This window comes from Podarcis melisellensis (genome assembly GCF_964234715.1).
Source record: "Podarcis melisellensis genome assembly, chromosome: 10".
Taxonomy (NCBI): Eukaryota; Metazoa; Chordata; class Lepidosauria; order Squamata; family Lacertidae; genus Podarcis; species Podarcis melisellensis.
The window spans coordinates 9,802,128-9,818,868 of NC_138542.1; the positions used below are offsets into that span (position 1 = coordinate 9,802,128).

A 16,741-nucleotide genomic window follows, 5' to 3' on the forward strand; every position below is an offset into this window, starting at 1 on the left:
ATTGTTGCTGTACCAAAGTTATGTGGAAACATGGAGAACATTTAAAAAAATGATCAGTAAAATAAGCTGTATAGTCAATCTGAAAATTCATCTGCTGTCAGTCTCATGAGACAAGCTGATTTGTTTTTTTGTAAAGCAACAGAATAGCAGCAACGCTTAAAAGGTAGTTATAACTAAGGCTGCTCTTCTAAGTCCATTCACCTGGGAGGGAACTCCATTTAAGTCAATGGGACTTACTCAAAGGTAGGAATGGATCTGCCCACTTCAGTTCTCTTAGTTCCTTATTTTTCCAATCTTAAAGTCATATTTTTCAGCAATTGGGAATCTTTTTTACATCCTCCCATGTCAGTGTCACCTGTAGTGAAAGGTATGTTCATTTTTTGTGCTTCTTCTATAGCTACTGCCGCAGGAACCCCTCCCCCCAATCATTTAGTTTGTACAAACCCGACACACACAAACACACTCACACACGACACTTCTGTTATAAATTCATAGAAAATCAACCATACATCGGATCTGCACCGTTCCACTTTTATTTTACTCCATGAAGGAAGGACTACTAAATGTGGAAGGTTTGATACAGGGCAGCCATAATCTCTTGAGCGTACCAACACGTCCGCAGGAAACCTGCCCAGTTGGCATGCCAACCTTGATGGTCCTAGACAGAAGACCATCACACTCACAAAGGACCTGCATATGGGAATGGATTCAGCATGGACTGAAACAAAGGACAGTGATCAGCTCTTCCCTCTGGGGACAGGAAATTGCAAACTCCCTTTTGTCCTCTGGAAAGTACTCATGAGGAGGGGGAAAGGTAGAACCAGCCAGGTGACAAGACACTCAGGTTACCACCACAACTCCTCCCTCAACCCCTCCTCTTTGTGATGTGTCAGTGATGTAGTTATGATGTAGTCTTGGGGGTGTAGCATGGGGGATTAGTAGCTAATAAAAGTTGGGGTCTTCTTTTGTTCAGGGCTTCCATCTTGTTCCACCTTGTGGCAGGTGGGAGTCCTATTGCGACAGTCTTCAATAAAGACCAAGCCTTTATAGGCTGCTGTTTTGCTCTGGTATTCCTGGCTAGTGTCCTTGTTTTTTTGTCCAAGGGAACCCTCAGATTTCTCCATTAACACTACTGGCATAACACATTCATGTCTGAGGCTATTTGAGTTTTAAAAAGCATCAAGGATGTGCGTACCACAAGCTACGTTTCTTTCTCGCTATGAATTGTCAGGCTCACATGAAATGCCACTTCGTTTAATAAGATGACTTTGCTGGCCTTGTGCAGAGACTGTGCAATAATAAATGTTCCGAATTTCCCTTTGAAAAACTGCTTGTTGTTTCTATAATAATAATAATAATAATTTATTATTTATACCCCGCCCATCTGGCTGAGTTTCCCCAGCCACTCTGGGCGGCTCCCAATCAGTATTAAAAACAATACAGCATTAATTAAAAACAATACAGCATTTCTAGGAAACATGCATGTGAAAAACATGGGAAGTGGGCGACAGTGATGCTCTGGAACAGCTCAGCATTCATTTGATTGGGTTTGCTTTTGGTTGTTAAAATGCAGTTATCAAACCAGGCACTGTAGATAAGAGTACTTATTTTCCCAATAAATGCTCTTAGGATAATAGAGCAGCGTTCTAATGATAAGACAGTAGACACAAACCGTATTGAGAATATTTATTTGCTTTCAGTGCTATTTTTCAATAAATACGGGTGCCATATTGATTATCTGAGGTAAAACAAATGAAAAAAACCACTCAATGTAGACCCATAATTTGTGCAGTGTTTTCTACCGTTATACAGAAATGTCAAAATCCTCGATATTGGCTTAACATTGCTTTAATAAAAACTTCTCCTCTCCTTAGAAATGTGTCAGTTATTGCGTGCTACGTTTTTCCTGTGTGCCTTTTGAAAACTACGCTAGGTATATTTCTAAGAAACTTGCACATCAAAGTTATAGGAAGAACCAGGCCATGAGGACGCGCTTGTGGCCAAAAGCAAGGTAAAGATTGCTCGAAAATGACAGTATGTTTATTACTGCTTGTTTATTACCCTCGTTAACGGATGGCCTGGAATAGCAATGTGCTTTCAGGCACGCCGTGTAATCTTCAAAGGTGCAACCCATCGATTTCAACAAAGCTGCACCGATATTTAAAGCTACTTGAGTGCTCTGCTACATCGGCCTTCTCTATGCTACTGCATTACCACAGGTGAATGCTGAACATGGGAGTGGCTTAGCTAGAAGCTGACCTGCAGCATCTGCCCTGAATAAAAGCATCTGGGCGATCGGTTTGCTAACTCACAAGGAAGGAAGGTGATACTTGCCAGTGTTTCCCCCTTGCAGCCCTTGACACGCCCTGAAAATACACCCCAGAGGATTGGAGGGCCCTCCAGAACAGCATGGAAGCTGGATCGGCAGACTTAGAGAACATTATTTCCACCCATCCACCCACCCCTTATATTAGAAGGGGTACTGACAGGAAGAAAAGCCGTTCCATAAATGGAACAGCAGCGCTGGATTTCACCTAGTCCAGATGTTGAACTATAACTCACAGCATCTCGACAGGGGGCCACAGGTTGGCAAACCCAAGCTTATGTCATTTGCTAAATATGACTATGTTGTTAAACCATATTCCCTACCCCAGACTTGATGTAACGGGACAGAACCTCATATTTTGGCATCAGAGCTAGTTTGCCCTCTTGTCCCACCTTGCTGGCTCACACTTAACCCTGTTCAGACACCGCTTTCGGCCTGTATTATCTTCCACACAAAGGCCAAAACGTGTTGTCTAAGAGCTCTTCTACAGGCCGATTTATTTCCTTGTCATGGCTGTGCATGAGGATTTTCTGCTGCCACATTCTAGAGATTCTGGGCTCTTCTCGTTCTCTCCACCTCCAAAATATCCCATATCCTTTGGTGTCATCTGTTTCCATTCTAAGGGGAAAGCAGATCCTGTGAAAATGATGGAAGGAAGCAGCTCAAGGCTACTTTTGAAGACACTAAACAGCTATCAGTGTGTAGCAGTAGCAGATATTCATGAACGCTATGGGTATTCTCAACCAACATTTGCTGATTTGGGTCTGCTATTAATTTCCTTCTCCTCGAGGGATTGTGAATGCAGAGCATTCAACAGAAAGGAGCAGCTTTCTTCCCTGTGTTAAATCAGTCTCTCTGGGCACACCAAACTAGCAAATGGTGGTGTGAGAAGCTAAGATCAGAACATGGTCCTATGTGGCACACTTCAGCTGTGTGAAACTTTTAACTGTCCTTAACTGGAATTCCTGCTGACGTTTCTAAAGACAGACTCAAATGTACAAAAAATACTGTGCGCTGAGCAATCCTTCCTTTCTGATCCGTGCCACTGCAGACAAGAATTTTAATATTTGAGTCACACCCGCTGCCATGTAGAAAAGAAGCCCTTCTGAAAGAAAACAGTGCGGACATTCCTCTCCCATGCATGCAAGCTTTCCACACACAGGCAATTTTTAAAAGCACGGAGAATCGTTCCAACTTGCAATCCTGCACCCACAATTTGAAGTGATGCAGTTGTGGAAGGTCTGTACCACATGGTATTTCATGCACTTTTGAATCTGCCCTCATTCAGCCACAGTTCAAGCAGCAAAATGGTTCAGATGCAAAACCATTACAAGCGGGATGAGTCAATATTTTCTTGACCTGTGGTAAGGTGTAGCGTAGACAAGTCCTTTAAAAAGACTCAAGTAACCATCTGCTGAAACACCAGACCATTGGAGAAATTAGCTCTTATTGGATATTTTTTTAGCAGCGCTGGAATATCCTTCACATCGTGAAGCACCTTAGAAAGTTTCTAACCTGGTTTTGCAGACGTCATTCTATGGACAAAAATAAGCAACCCTCCTCTCTCCGCTCTGCTAGAATAGAACATCTGACTCAACATTCACCCTCATTCACAAGAAAATAGACGTTAAAAAAATAAACTCTTTGTTTTCGTCACCTCTTGCAACACATATGAACGTACTAAAGGGCAGGACGTAGCTCTTCGTTTCCTCATTCGTAAGTGCAGCAGGCTGGCCAGTTTCAGTTCTCTTTACACTGATGCTGGTGGAAGACCAATTGCCACTTAAGTGGCTGGCAGGGCCGGCCCAACTATTTGGCAGAGTGAGATGGATGCAGCTCTGTTTCCCATGTAGCCCGGCTTGCACCTGCTAAACTAGCCTGCTGCCCTCACAATATGGTGGAGGATACTGGCCTGTTGTTGCAGTATTCGGAATGCATGTGTGTGGCGAGCGCTCTTCTCCTTTGCCTCAGGCGGCAAAATTTTTAGGGCCAGCCCTGGTTGCCCAATACCCGTGGACCAAAATACAACTTGCTTACAACCATGTCATTAAGAACACACGCACCTGGCTGTGTTTTTTGTTTGTTTCTTTGTACCTTAAGAGACAAAACACGATGTTACTCCTGCCTTTTAAAATGGAAGAATAAATATCATACATGTTATGTGCTTCATTACTTTACCGCAGGAGATGGGGGCTCTGTGACTCTCAAAATGCTGTTAAGACTCCATCAGTCCTGGCCCACATGGCCAACAGTGAGGGATTATGGGAGTTGTGGTCCAGCATCATCTGAGGAGCTCCAGGTCTCTCCCCCCCACCCCCGCTTTACAGAGAGTGAGATCAAGTACCAAGGCTATAAGTGCTTTGTTTAAGAAACACTGTGTGGCATGCGCTCAAGCACTTTAAATATTTGGATAGTTGTAGTAATCCACACAGAACTCATGAAGCTACAGCTAACGTCTTTGTGCTTTGTTTCTTGGTGTTCCAAGCATAGTATATAATTTGGTTGTTGTTATTATGGTGGTTATTGTTATAACATTTTGCAAGCTATCGATAAGACACGACAACACTACCCTGAACGACCGATTTGGAGTATTGGTGAAGCCAATGGTCTGCATTTCAGCACTCCATGCTCATGCAGTGGATGGCATTGACAGGGCAGCATGGTTCACGTGAAAGTGGCACTGGGAGGCGGGCCATCCAGCTGTGATCAGCGTCAGCTCTAGACCGTCAATACTCTACAGAGTTCACCATTGCCAGGGGCTCATCAAACGTCGCCAACATGACTTGCTTCGTGGAAGGTCTGGAGATGATGTCTCCTGCCTCCGTGGGCGAGTGAATACTATTGTCTAAAGACTCATCTATAAGGTTTGACACTACTTCTTCTTCATGGTTTTCATACAACGTATTGATATGCAGAAGAGGGTGAGCAGCGTTACAGTTTAAGGCAGGCACTGGCTCTGCTGGGCTTATGTGAGGCAGAGTGACCTTTTTCGCAGCACCGGAAGTTGCTATGTGGTTGTGATTGCAGGTGAGAAAAGTCCCGGCGGCAGGCACAGTCCTGCATGTGTTGTGAGAGTAAAGGGTATCTTTCCCCGGAACAGAAGATCCTAAAAGAGAAACAAAACACTTTTTTTAATCATTGCTCGCTTTTCATACACCCAACAGGATCAGTTCCGGCATTCATGTTTTGTGGGTTCACCTCCATGAAAACAAGCAACTGGCGGAGACTATGTTCTCCATGGATCTACACTGTGATACAGTTGGACAGAGTATCTATAAGAGGATCCTGTATCATCTTAGGCCTCTCTGGGCTAGTTGACACATTAGCCTATCAAAGCCTCATTGTCCCTGTAGTGGCCACTGGTTTCAACAGCCACTACAGGTACCTGATCTGGGGAACCTTCTTCCAACCCTCAGAAGGACAGCAAGCAATACTCACCCATCCTCACCTAACTCACTGAAGGTAAAAAGGAAGTTACTTGTTTTCCTTCCTTATTCTTTCTATTATTTGCTGCTCTTGATTTCAGCTGGGAGGAGACAGAGCAAGGAAAACCAGCTGGCATCTGAGAGAACAAGGAAGAAGAAGAAGAACAGGGGCAGTGACTCTCTTTCTCCGCAGTCGGAAAAGGCAAGGATGCTATGGTAGTGAGCGCATGGTGACGCCTTGGGCACCTGGAGAGGCCGCCAGAAGCAGGGAGATGCTCAGGATGCGTCCTTAGAGGCTAATGCGTGAACAGATCCTGAGAGACCATCAGCAGCTGCAGAAAGCCTTGCTGTCTAGAAAGCTATTTTAGACTCTGGTGGTGAGAACATTGCTCCAGATTCTAAATAATTGTTAACGCAAAAGGTCTCTCAGAGAAACATACACAGAATTCTTTGAGGAGGGATCCAGAGGGGAAATGCCAAGATATTCACTGTCTGTCTTCTCCCACATGAAAACCAGAATATTCAATTAGGATGTTCATCAGAGGCTGTTTTCTATACAGCCCTTTCTTCCAAAGTGGGCATTATTGAAGAGAGTCTTTTCTGCAGTGTCCCTTGAATTGAGTATCTCCCTAGATATTTTTTAGATGCCAAAGTCTACATTATTCTCTCAGTGTTTTCATGTCATTTTAGAATATCCGACCTTCTTTTTAATTGGGTGATTGCTTTAAATTTTATTTATCGGTTCATTATCCCTATTGTTTTTATTAACTGCTGCGTGGTTTTATTGTTTCTACTTTCTTCTTTTAAATAGCTTTCTTGAAGTGTGGAAGCTGGAATATGGAAGCTGGAGGATGAATTCTTAAAAATAAACACCTTAAATATTTCAACACACAGGAAAGCAGGATATTTTAAGCAGCTGACGTAAACACCCAAAGGCCAAAGCAATAAAAATATGAAGTAGTATTATTCATAGAAGAGCTGTTGCCAGAATATATATTAAGTAAAAAAGCAAGCAAACCTCAACTGCTTATATCAAAGTAGCTGTATTAAAACTAATAGGATTGCTCAGTACTAAGTAATTTGATGATGGGCATTAATGGTCTAGGAAAGCTTTCAGAGCATATTAATGCTACAGTTAAATAGGTTTAAGAGTTATTTTCCTCAGTTAACTGTAGTACTGCGAGGGGGTGGCTGGGAAGCTGAGAATTCTCAGTATCCTCAGCTATAACTCCCAGAATTCCTTTGAAGGAAGCCATGACTGATTAGTAGAATCATAGAGTTGGAAGAGACCACAATGGCCATTGAGTCCAACCCCCTGCCAAGCAGGAAACACCACCAGAGAACTCCTGACATATGGTTGTCAAGCCTCTGCTTAAAGACCTCCAAAGAAGGAGACTCCACCACACTCCTTGGCAGCAAATTCCACTGTCAAACAGCTCTTACTGTCAGGAAGTTCTTCCTAATGTTTAGGTGGAATCTTCTTTCTTGTAGTTTGGAACCATTGCTCCATGTCCGCTTCTCTGGAGCAGCAGAAAACAAACTTTCTCCCTCCTCTATGTGACATCCTTTTATATATTTGAACATGGCTATCATATCACCCCTTAACCTCCTCTTCTCCAGGCTAAACATGCCCAGCTCCCTTAGCCCTTCCTCATAGGGCATCGTTTCCAGGCCTTTGACCATTTTGGTTGCCCTCTGGACACGTTCCAGTTTGTCAGTGTCCTTCTTGAACTGTGGTGCCCAGAACTGGACACAGTACTCCAGGTGAGGTCTGACCAGAGCAGAATACAGTGGCACTTTTACTTCCCTTGATCTAGATGCTATACTCCTATTGATACAGCCCAGAATTGCATTGGCTTTTTTAGCTGCCGCGTCACACTGTTGGCTCATGTCAAGTACAAAACTCATATAAATTTTCCTAGTCTAGAAATACTTCTGAGTGACATTGAAAGAGGAGTAATTCGCACACTTTATTCCCCCCAGGAAAAGCCAAATTCTACAAAGCAATTTAACTCTAAATATCCCAGCATTTGCAACGAGAATGTAAAACCTGAGTTATTCCAGAACGTTTTCCAGAACGACACCCTTTTAAAGTCCCTAGTGTGATTTTTGATCATTGGTCTGGATTTGTGTTTCCCAAAGTTGGGCCTCCAGCTGCTTTTGGACTACAACTCCCATCATCCCTGAGCACTAGTCCTGCTAGCTAGGGATGATGGGAGTTGTAGTCCAAAACCAGCTGGAGACACAGCTTTGGGAAACACTGGTCTGGATTCCCTTCAGCTGTGTGAGTTTTCCGCAAGCAGAGCTATTTGTGTGCATCCCTCTGAGGTGAGACATTTTGAGATCTAACAAAAAAATCGATGGACAGCCTGTGATATTCAGCTGACTTGTGTCTAGAAACGCCCAAGATGGCGGAGGTGACTATTCTTATCCCCCTCCCTCTCCAACAGTAAGGGATGGGGGGAAAGCAGGTACCTATGTTGAGGAGAACAATCGGCCTGCAACTTTGCAGTTGTGTTTGAGGCAGACCAAGCAAGAAGAGACTCAGAGCAGAGCTCTGGGACACCTATTAGGGTGTCCAAGCAGTTCAGCTGTGTAAAGAAGCTAGATGGAACAAAACATGAAAACGTCCCTAATGACCTCATGCAAAGGAAACCAAAACCCAGGGTAAACACTGGAACTCTTGAAACCCCACCACTTGGAAAACTAGGGTGCAATTTACATGACTAATACGACCCACATTCTGCATTTGCTCTGCCTCTGCTTCGATTCTGAGGCTCACGTCATTCGAAGTGAACCACCTTCCTAAAAAACATCAGTTGACAAGCGCAAGAGGAATAAAAAGCTTGGTTTTGCAAGAGTTTAGACTGAATTACCAGAGCATCTGAACGAACAACAAGACTATTTTCTTTTAACTGTTACATTAGTGAGTTAAAATTTAAAAATAAGCTGCAGATGTGGGCGTCCAGCCTCTGGGTTAACAAGAGAATATGCAAGAAGGGGGAAATTCCTATCGGCAAGTCCCAGGTTCAGCTTACATCCCTGGGGTCTGGTTTCTGTATCTGCATGCTCAGAATCCCATGACTCTGCGACCGCACCTTCCCATCCTACCTCCTCCCATCTGACACATATAGATTCCAATACAGAAGCTATTGTATTGGTGTGATGTGAGATTCCAACCATGTGGAAAGCAGCAACCCTGTCCAGGAACTTCTAAGTAATTGTGGAGAGAACCGCCTAACATCAGAAGCAAGTTTGCAATCAGCTTTTGCATTTGACTTGGACCCCATGGGACAATTAGCCACAACATTCACTGTACCAGGATCAGGTTTAAGGTGCTGGTTTTAACCTTTAAAGCCCTATACAGCCTAGGACCCTTGTACCTACGGGGCTACCTCTCCTGGTATGTCCCACAGAGGACCTTACAGTCTTCAAATAAAAACATCTTGGAGATCCCAGGCCACAGGGAGGTTAGGCTGGCCTCAACCAGAGCCAGGGCTTTTTTGGCCGTGGCCCCGATCTGGTGGAACGTTCTGTCACAAGAGACTAGGGCCCTGCAGGACTTGACATCTTTTCGCAGGGTCTGCAAGACGGAGCTGTTCCGCCAGGCCTTTGGCTGAGGCACAGTCTGCCCCCCTCCTTTTGTAATCCTTATAGAACTCTAGCCCAATGGTTGCCATTAATTTGACTCTGAATTGATTTTAGAATGAATTGATTTTAGAATGTATTTCAATTAAATGATTATGATTTTATGTAAACTGTATTATTTTTACTGTTGTTAGCCACTCTGAGCCTCGGCTGGGGAGGGAGGGATATAAATAAAATTTTATTATTGTTGTTTATTATTATTACCTTTGAGGGAAGAAGCGACATGCACGATGACTTTCTCTTCTTGGCTTAAAAATCCACTCCCTTGGCTTTTGGATGTTGCCATGGAGGTAATAGGTTGAATCTCCGGCTTGGGTTTCTTACTGCTCAGTAGATACGGATGAACGTCTAAGGAGAAGTGCCGCGTATGTTTCTTCTCATTGCCTGTGCCAGAGAGGGCGGCAGATTCATTTTTGTGGGCTGAAGACGGCTGAGAGTTTTTCGAGTTGGCCTCCAGCAAAGGGGCAACCAGGCTGTCCGTCGCCGTTTTCCGACGCACGGGCTTGGGCTTCTCAGGCTTGTTGTTTTCAACCTTCATAATAGCCAACTGCTCTTTGAACGGCTGAGGAAGAGGATTGGAACTCGGGATCCACTTCATTTTCTTCCGGGGCCGCTTAATGACCAGCGGTTCGCTGTGGTCGATGTCCGCAGGGTCAATGCTGGGGTCAATGGTTTGTATCCCGGAATCGCGCACGGTTGGAGTGACATCGTGATTAGATTGAGCGAGCGCCGCCAGCAGCTGGCGCACCACGTTGTCGTACATCAGGTCACTCTCGTTGGTGATGAAATCCAAGCGGTTCAGCGATTTGATGTGGTCCCGGTTCTCGTTGCAAAACATAGCCAAGATATTGATGTCGCAGAACTGGGACTTCTGCCACTGCTTTTTTGTCTTGATGCCGACCTTGTTCAACTTGTCAAAGATGAAGTTGGATTTGCGGACTATAAAGAGGTGGATCAAATTGATGAGGATAATCAGGTTCATGAAACAGAGGAGGACAATGTCTACCGCGGCAATGATGCGCTGGAGCTGAACGGACGGCAGTTTGCAGTTCACCCGGATGAGCAACTTTGAACTGCTCGTTTTGTCGGGAGGCTCCCCCAGAGCACACGTAAACTCGTTCTGCTTCTGCGTGGCATAATAGGTGGACAAGTACGTGATCGGGATGATACTTAAAAATATGATGAACAGGTGCCGCGCAAGGTAAAGTTTGGCTAAGAAATTGCTGCGTCCCCTCCGCTCCAGGTACTTCTCAAATAAGTTTTGCTCCGGGCTCTTTTCCTTTTCCGCGTTCTCAATTATTTCTCTTTTCTCCCGCTCTGTAATCCCAGGGCCTTTGGACTGGATTTGCTTTTCGATTTTTGGCGCGCGGCCTTCGGCTGCTCGGTGGTAGCAGTTATCTATCTCCTGGAGCAAAAAGTTAAGTTCAGAAGTCAGCCTGGTGGAGGCCAGGAATTCCCAGCCAAGAGCTGGAATGTACATAATACCAGCAAAAGCCAGCAGGGCATATGGAAGGAACTTATGCTCAAACAGGGAGGGCCAGCGGCTGGCATTTACTCCTGGCAAGGCATCCCTTAGTTCTGTCCAACAGTATCCTCTGGCATACAAGGCTTGGTCACGGGTGAAGTTGTGTGGTGTGTAACAGTATATGGGTTCCTCTGTATAACAGAGAGAAAAGTCACTGCTGTGCATTTAACCTACAAAAAGAAGCTCTGCAAAATAAATATTTCATAAACTATATCAATTTTCGTCTACTGCATATTTAAAATAGCATCAACGAGCATAGAACTGCACCAATCTAATTGCCATGGCCAACTCGGTCTTCCTAATCGTGACATAAATCTTTACATTCCATAGATCTGCATAGAGATCATAGCTCTTAAACTTAGGCAGTTTACAGAGGAATCTGTAAACCTGAAAACTCAAGGATGAACATGAGCTAGGAATATCATTTAACACTTGCAGCAGTTGTCTTGGGGGAGATTTCCAATGTAAACCATAATGTGCTCTGGAAAGCAAATGAACAGGATGCCACAGCAATACAATTAGCGAGGGTAAGGTAAAGGTAAAGGGACCCCTGACCATTAGGTCCAGTCGTGGCCGACTCTGGGGTTGCGGCGCTCATCTCACTTTATTGGCCAAGGGAGCTGGCGTACAGCTTCCGGGTCATGTGGCCAGCATGACTAAGCCGCTTCTGGAGAACCAGAGCAGCGCACGCAAACGCTGTTTACCTTCTCGCCAGAGCGGTACCTATTTATCTACTTGCACCTTGACGTGCTTTCGAACTGCTAGGTTGGCAGGAGCAGGGACCGAGCAATGGGAGCTCACCCTGTAGCAGGGATTCGAACCTCCAACCTTCTGATTGGCAAGTCCTAGGCTCTGTGGCTTAACCCACAGCACCACCTGCGTTTGTGCTGCGTTTCTCCTTGAACAGGTGCAGTCTTACTGTTTCAAAGACTAGATACATTTCTTTAAGAACACGTGACTAAGCAGGTTTACTATATTATTATTATTTCTTTAAAAACCCATTTGAAGCAGGTCAAAATCCAGGAGGGGCAGTGAGTAAAAAGCCAAAGAACTTTCCCACCTCCTTGAAATCCTTAAAGCAGGTGTGGTGGAACCTTCTGGTCCTGAAGGTCAGTTCCTTATCAAATCCTAGCCTCACAAGCCTAATTTCCAACCTAAGATGAACTTATAATGTCTGGTTTCAATGGATTTTTCAAATACTTAACTCCATCTTTTTTTAAAAAATCTTTTTAAGTAAGTTCATGAAGATACCAACAAAAGGTAAGTTTGGTGTTGTTCACAATACCGAGAGATGCTAGTGAAGTTGTAGATAGATGTTAATGAATGTTAAGATATGTTGGTATCTTCATGAACTTACCTAAAAAAATAAAGAAAACAAAAGAGGGAGTTAAGCATTTGAAAAATCCATTGAAACCAGACACTGTAAGTTCATCTTACGTTGGGTAGTTTGCAAGTCTCTGTGGCTTTGCATAAGGTTTTGTATATTTCTCTCAGAAGACTGATAAAGAATGTATAATTATTTTGGTAATTATTGTGTGTATATTAGTCGCCAACGTGTTGCTCGAGTCGTACTACAGTGGTACCTCGGGTTACATACGCTTCAGGTTACATACGCTTCAATTTACAGTCTCTGCTAACCCAGAAATAGAAATAGTGCTCCAGGTTAAGAACTTTGCTTCAGGATGAGAACAGAAATCGTGCTCCGGCAGCGTGGCAGCAGCAGAAGGCCCCATTAGCTAAAGTGGTGCTTCAAGTTAAGAACAGTTTCAGGTTAAGAGCGGACCTCTGGAATGAATTAAGTACTTAACCCAAGTTACCACTGTACTTCTATTAGCAGCACAGGTTGCATTTTTTTAGCGTCACAAGCCAAATTTGGCAGGCGGGAGGGACTCCATACCTGTCAACCCCCTGACCTCGCATGTTATCAGGTGACTGGGTGCTTTGACGTTCCAAAGTCAGGACTTCAAAGAACCATGCAAGGCTTGCTTGTAGGGATGGCTCGCACAGCCAATTTAACAGACTTTGGCTCTGCCACCCACCAACTGATGGACCAGCAGAGCTGAAGCCAGCTTCTCCTTGCCATTGCACCATCGGGAGTGGACTTTAAGGTTACCAATTGTGCACTAGAAGCCACATCTCTACCTGTGCCACACCTGATGTCGTATATGACAAAAGCTGTAGGGCAGGTAGGTGTGGTTTGGGGGGGAAACGGCCTCATGGGCCAAAATTGAACCCTCGTTTGACCTGCAGACTGGAGGTTCCACACTCCTGACTTAATGGAACAGAAGCTTTGACTATTCAGCAACAATATATTCAAAGAACTTGGCTGCTCAAATGCTGAGCAGCATTTTTAAGTCCTACATTCTCTTTGCTGTGTCCAGATTCTTCTCTGTGAGATCTGTATCTGAATGTACTCAGACAGAGAAAGGTATTTTAAAATTATCAAGGCATCTAGGACCATGGCGGTTGTTGACCTCTCATGTGCTGAAGGAACAGCTGCTGTGTTCTAAATTTTGGAGCTTCTAAAAATAAGTCCTGAAGGAGAGGCCCAATCTCTATACAGAGATGTTCTCAGACAACGATACTACCAGAAATACCAGACTATCCCATGGTATATTTCTATGACAGTTAATCTGGCCTGTCTTGAAATCACAGCCCATTGGGAAAGGGTACAGAATCCGTATCCCAACGCATCATATTCCAAAGCAATGCGCAGCCCGTTGTGAATTTAGCAGTATGGCAGCCCCCTCAAAGCATGCTGGATTCGAACACCATATTCAGGGTAACAGAATAACTTCTATTCATAACTTGTCCCGAGCTTGTTTGTTTATTATAAAACACGAGACAGGGTAGATGATAGCCAACAGCTTTACTTCCTTCTGTATCTATGTTTCCAAGGGAAACTGCTGCAAGCTAATGATCAATGTAAAGTGCTCCCTTATAATTTGAACACCAAGACATTTTGTGGTGAACACCACACATTTTCTATATGGAGAAAAGCACAACAGCTATGATTTTTAGAAACCCATCAGCCCCATTTTGGCTATATACATTCTATGTAGATGCAGCTGTCCGGTGTCCTGTAAATCATCTGGGAACCCAATTAAAATATAGATTTAGGTACATAATGGGTTGGTTTCACTGCAGCACTAAACTACCGTTAAGTATTATGACGGGCTCCTCTCAGGTTTGTGTGCTCCCTTTTTTTCTGGTACAGCTGGAAGGAAGGGTTGGGAAATGTTCACTCCCATTTTAAGTAAACTACAGCTTGCTGTGTCTTCTGAACTCAGGCAAACTGTGGTTACTTTTAACCTATGATTACTGGAAACAAGCCATCTTCAAACCAGACTTTATGAAGCCGACTTGTTTCCACTAAACATAGTTAAAAGATTAGACGTAGCTCAGAGAACATGCTAACCTGTGGTAAAAACAGAAGCTGAAGCTCTCAATCAATATTTCTCATTACCACACCAAAGGAAGGCTAGGTTCATTTTTGTAACACTAAACCATGGTTATATCTCAACACAACCAACGTTTCTCAGTATGGATATCGAGTGATCTAGAATCCAAACACACACTTATCCTTCAGGGAGGCATATTTTTAACTTTAAATCTTGACAACTTAGACCAAGGGTCAGCAAGGTTTAGCTTGCCTGGGCCTGATCAGTCCCATGGAGATCCCTCCATGGGTTGGATTGCGTGCCCACCCGCATTTCCGGTGTCTGCGTCAACACAATTTCTGGCATCTGCGCATGTACAGATGCAATTTCTGGAAGTGAGTCCCCATGCCACACTGGTTTAGCGCAGTGCGTGAGCGGGCAACTCAGTTTGGAGATGGCTCATGGGCTGGTCAAATGACCTCTGCAGGCCACTTTCGGCCCATGGGCCTTAGGTTGCTGACCCCTGACTTAGACAATTCAGGCTCCGTTAGTGTCTTACAATAATTTAAAACGATCAGAAATTAGAATCTAACTTAAAACATAGCCTCTGCAATCCACTAAACCAGGGATCTCAAAGCCCTTTCTGATACAAAAGTTCTCACTAGGGGAGAGCAACCAGCCAGTCGGCTAACAGAAATCCTGTAACTATGACACCATTTAAGAGTAGGACTCTAAATCTTATGGCTGAATGGAGATTTCCTCCCACCCCAGAAATGTACTTAAACAAAGCATTTTAATTTGTCCTACATATGTGAATGTCTGCCATCCACTGTATAGGCAAAGACAAAGTTCTGTACTTCATGATGCTGTTGTGGGAGTAAAGTCAGTTCTCAGCCACTCAGGCATGGGACCAACTCCTATCGATGGGATCCTGCCATGCGTGAGTTTGCCCACAACGCACTCAGATAGTGCACAGAAACACAAGGACTGTCGACAATATACAAGCCTCCATATACCGTAAGTTCCACTTGCAGTAATGATAGGTTTTTTGCATGTGCTATAAAAGTATTAATTCAGTTAGAAATGCCTTGTTTCACTTGTGTGGGAGGGTCTGTCTAACTGATTTCAATAGGGCTGCAATTAATTTTGCCTCATTTATGTAGTTTGCACTGCCAAAGATTATTTTTTGCATCTGAATATTTGTGTTTGCCGCTAAGGATTCTGCAAATATTTGCTTTCAAGCGTTCTCTAGGGAGAAATTTACTGTGGCATACAATGACACAATAATAGTTTTGGGCAAGGGATCTGCATGGGTGAGTCTATTCTGTACTCATAACAGCTCACAGATGCTCCTTTACTAAATGCAGGAAATGGGCTAAATTATTCACAGTGCCCTGGCAAGGAGCTCCTAAAACAATGCTATTAACATCTAGCTTTGGAAGATGTATACTGAAAGTACAAAGACTGTCACATTTTGGTGGATTGTGATCACACAACCATGGCTCAGGCTACCATATAGGACAAAGTCATATCAAGGCTAGCCTTCTGTAAGAAGCTGCCTCAGCTGATTCATATTGTATGATTTCTGGAAACAGAGTGACTCCCGTCACAGGACACATGAAGAGATGTGTTGTGCGAATGACCTCTACATCCCATACATTTCCTGACAATATTACGGCAAGCAGTTCCTGAAATACCTTGGTAGTAGGTCTCATCATGACTTAGCGCAAGCTGTTCAACATCATTCAACATCAAGTGAAGGCAATCACTTGCAAAAAAGGAAAAGGAAGAAAGGGACTACAACTGCCATCATCCCTAGCTAGTAGGATCTGTGGTCAGGGATGATGGGAATTGTAGTCCAAAAGCAGCTGGAGACCAACGTATGGGAAACCCTGCTAGTATAAAGAAATATATTTGCAGCATTACACCTCACCTGCTTAAACCACACAACCCCAGTACAACTTCTCACTGCGCATAGTCATGTGTTCAAAATGGAGTTATTATCTCGCTGCCAATTTTGGATTACTGGACCTGCATGGCTATCTATACTTTTCAAACGAAGCTGGTTACCTGTCTTTCCCCCCCTGAATGAAAATATGCTCCCAACTATTATACCATTATCTTCAGGTAAATGAAAGGTTCAAAATGGACCTCAAAGAGAGGGGATTTACAGAGAAAGAATCGAAATTTCAAAAGGAGATAATTGATAATGATGTTAAGATATTGTCAAAAATGTATAAAATACTTTTGGAATGGCAAACAAAAGATGAGGAGATAAAGTCGGTCATGATTCAATGGGCCAGAGATTTTGGTTATAATATACAATTGGATGATTGGGAAAAGGTATGGAATGATAATATGAAATTCACTGCATGTACGGTGTTAAAGGAAAATATTATAAAAATGGTTTACAGATGGTATATTACACCCGTAAAGT

General features: G+C 43.7%; 1 protein-coding gene across 9 annotated transcripts in view; it reads right to left on the reverse strand.

Moving 5' to 3' along the window:
- Window positions 1–1,671: 1,671 nt before the first annotated feature.
- Window positions 1,672–16,741, reverse strand: part of PANX2 (pannexin 2) — a 38,663-nt gene continuing 23,593 nt past the window's right edge. For 6 of the 9 annotated variants that reach the window (XM_081927725.1, XM_081927731.1, XM_081927729.1 and 3 more), the window contains 2 exons: window positions 9,604–11,055; window positions 1,672–5,432 (listed from right to left, as the gene is read on the reverse strand). In XM_081927725.1, coding sequence (XP_081783851.1) covers window positions 5,053–5,432; window positions 9,604–11,055 — 1,832 coding nt within the window. In that variant the 3' untranslated portion in view covers window positions 1,672–5,052. Of the gene's footprint in view, window positions 5,433–9,603; window positions 11,110–16,741 lie in introns of all 9 variants that reach the window. The other 3 variants (XM_081927726.1, XM_081927727.1, XM_081927728.1) reach the window with 2 other exon arrangements.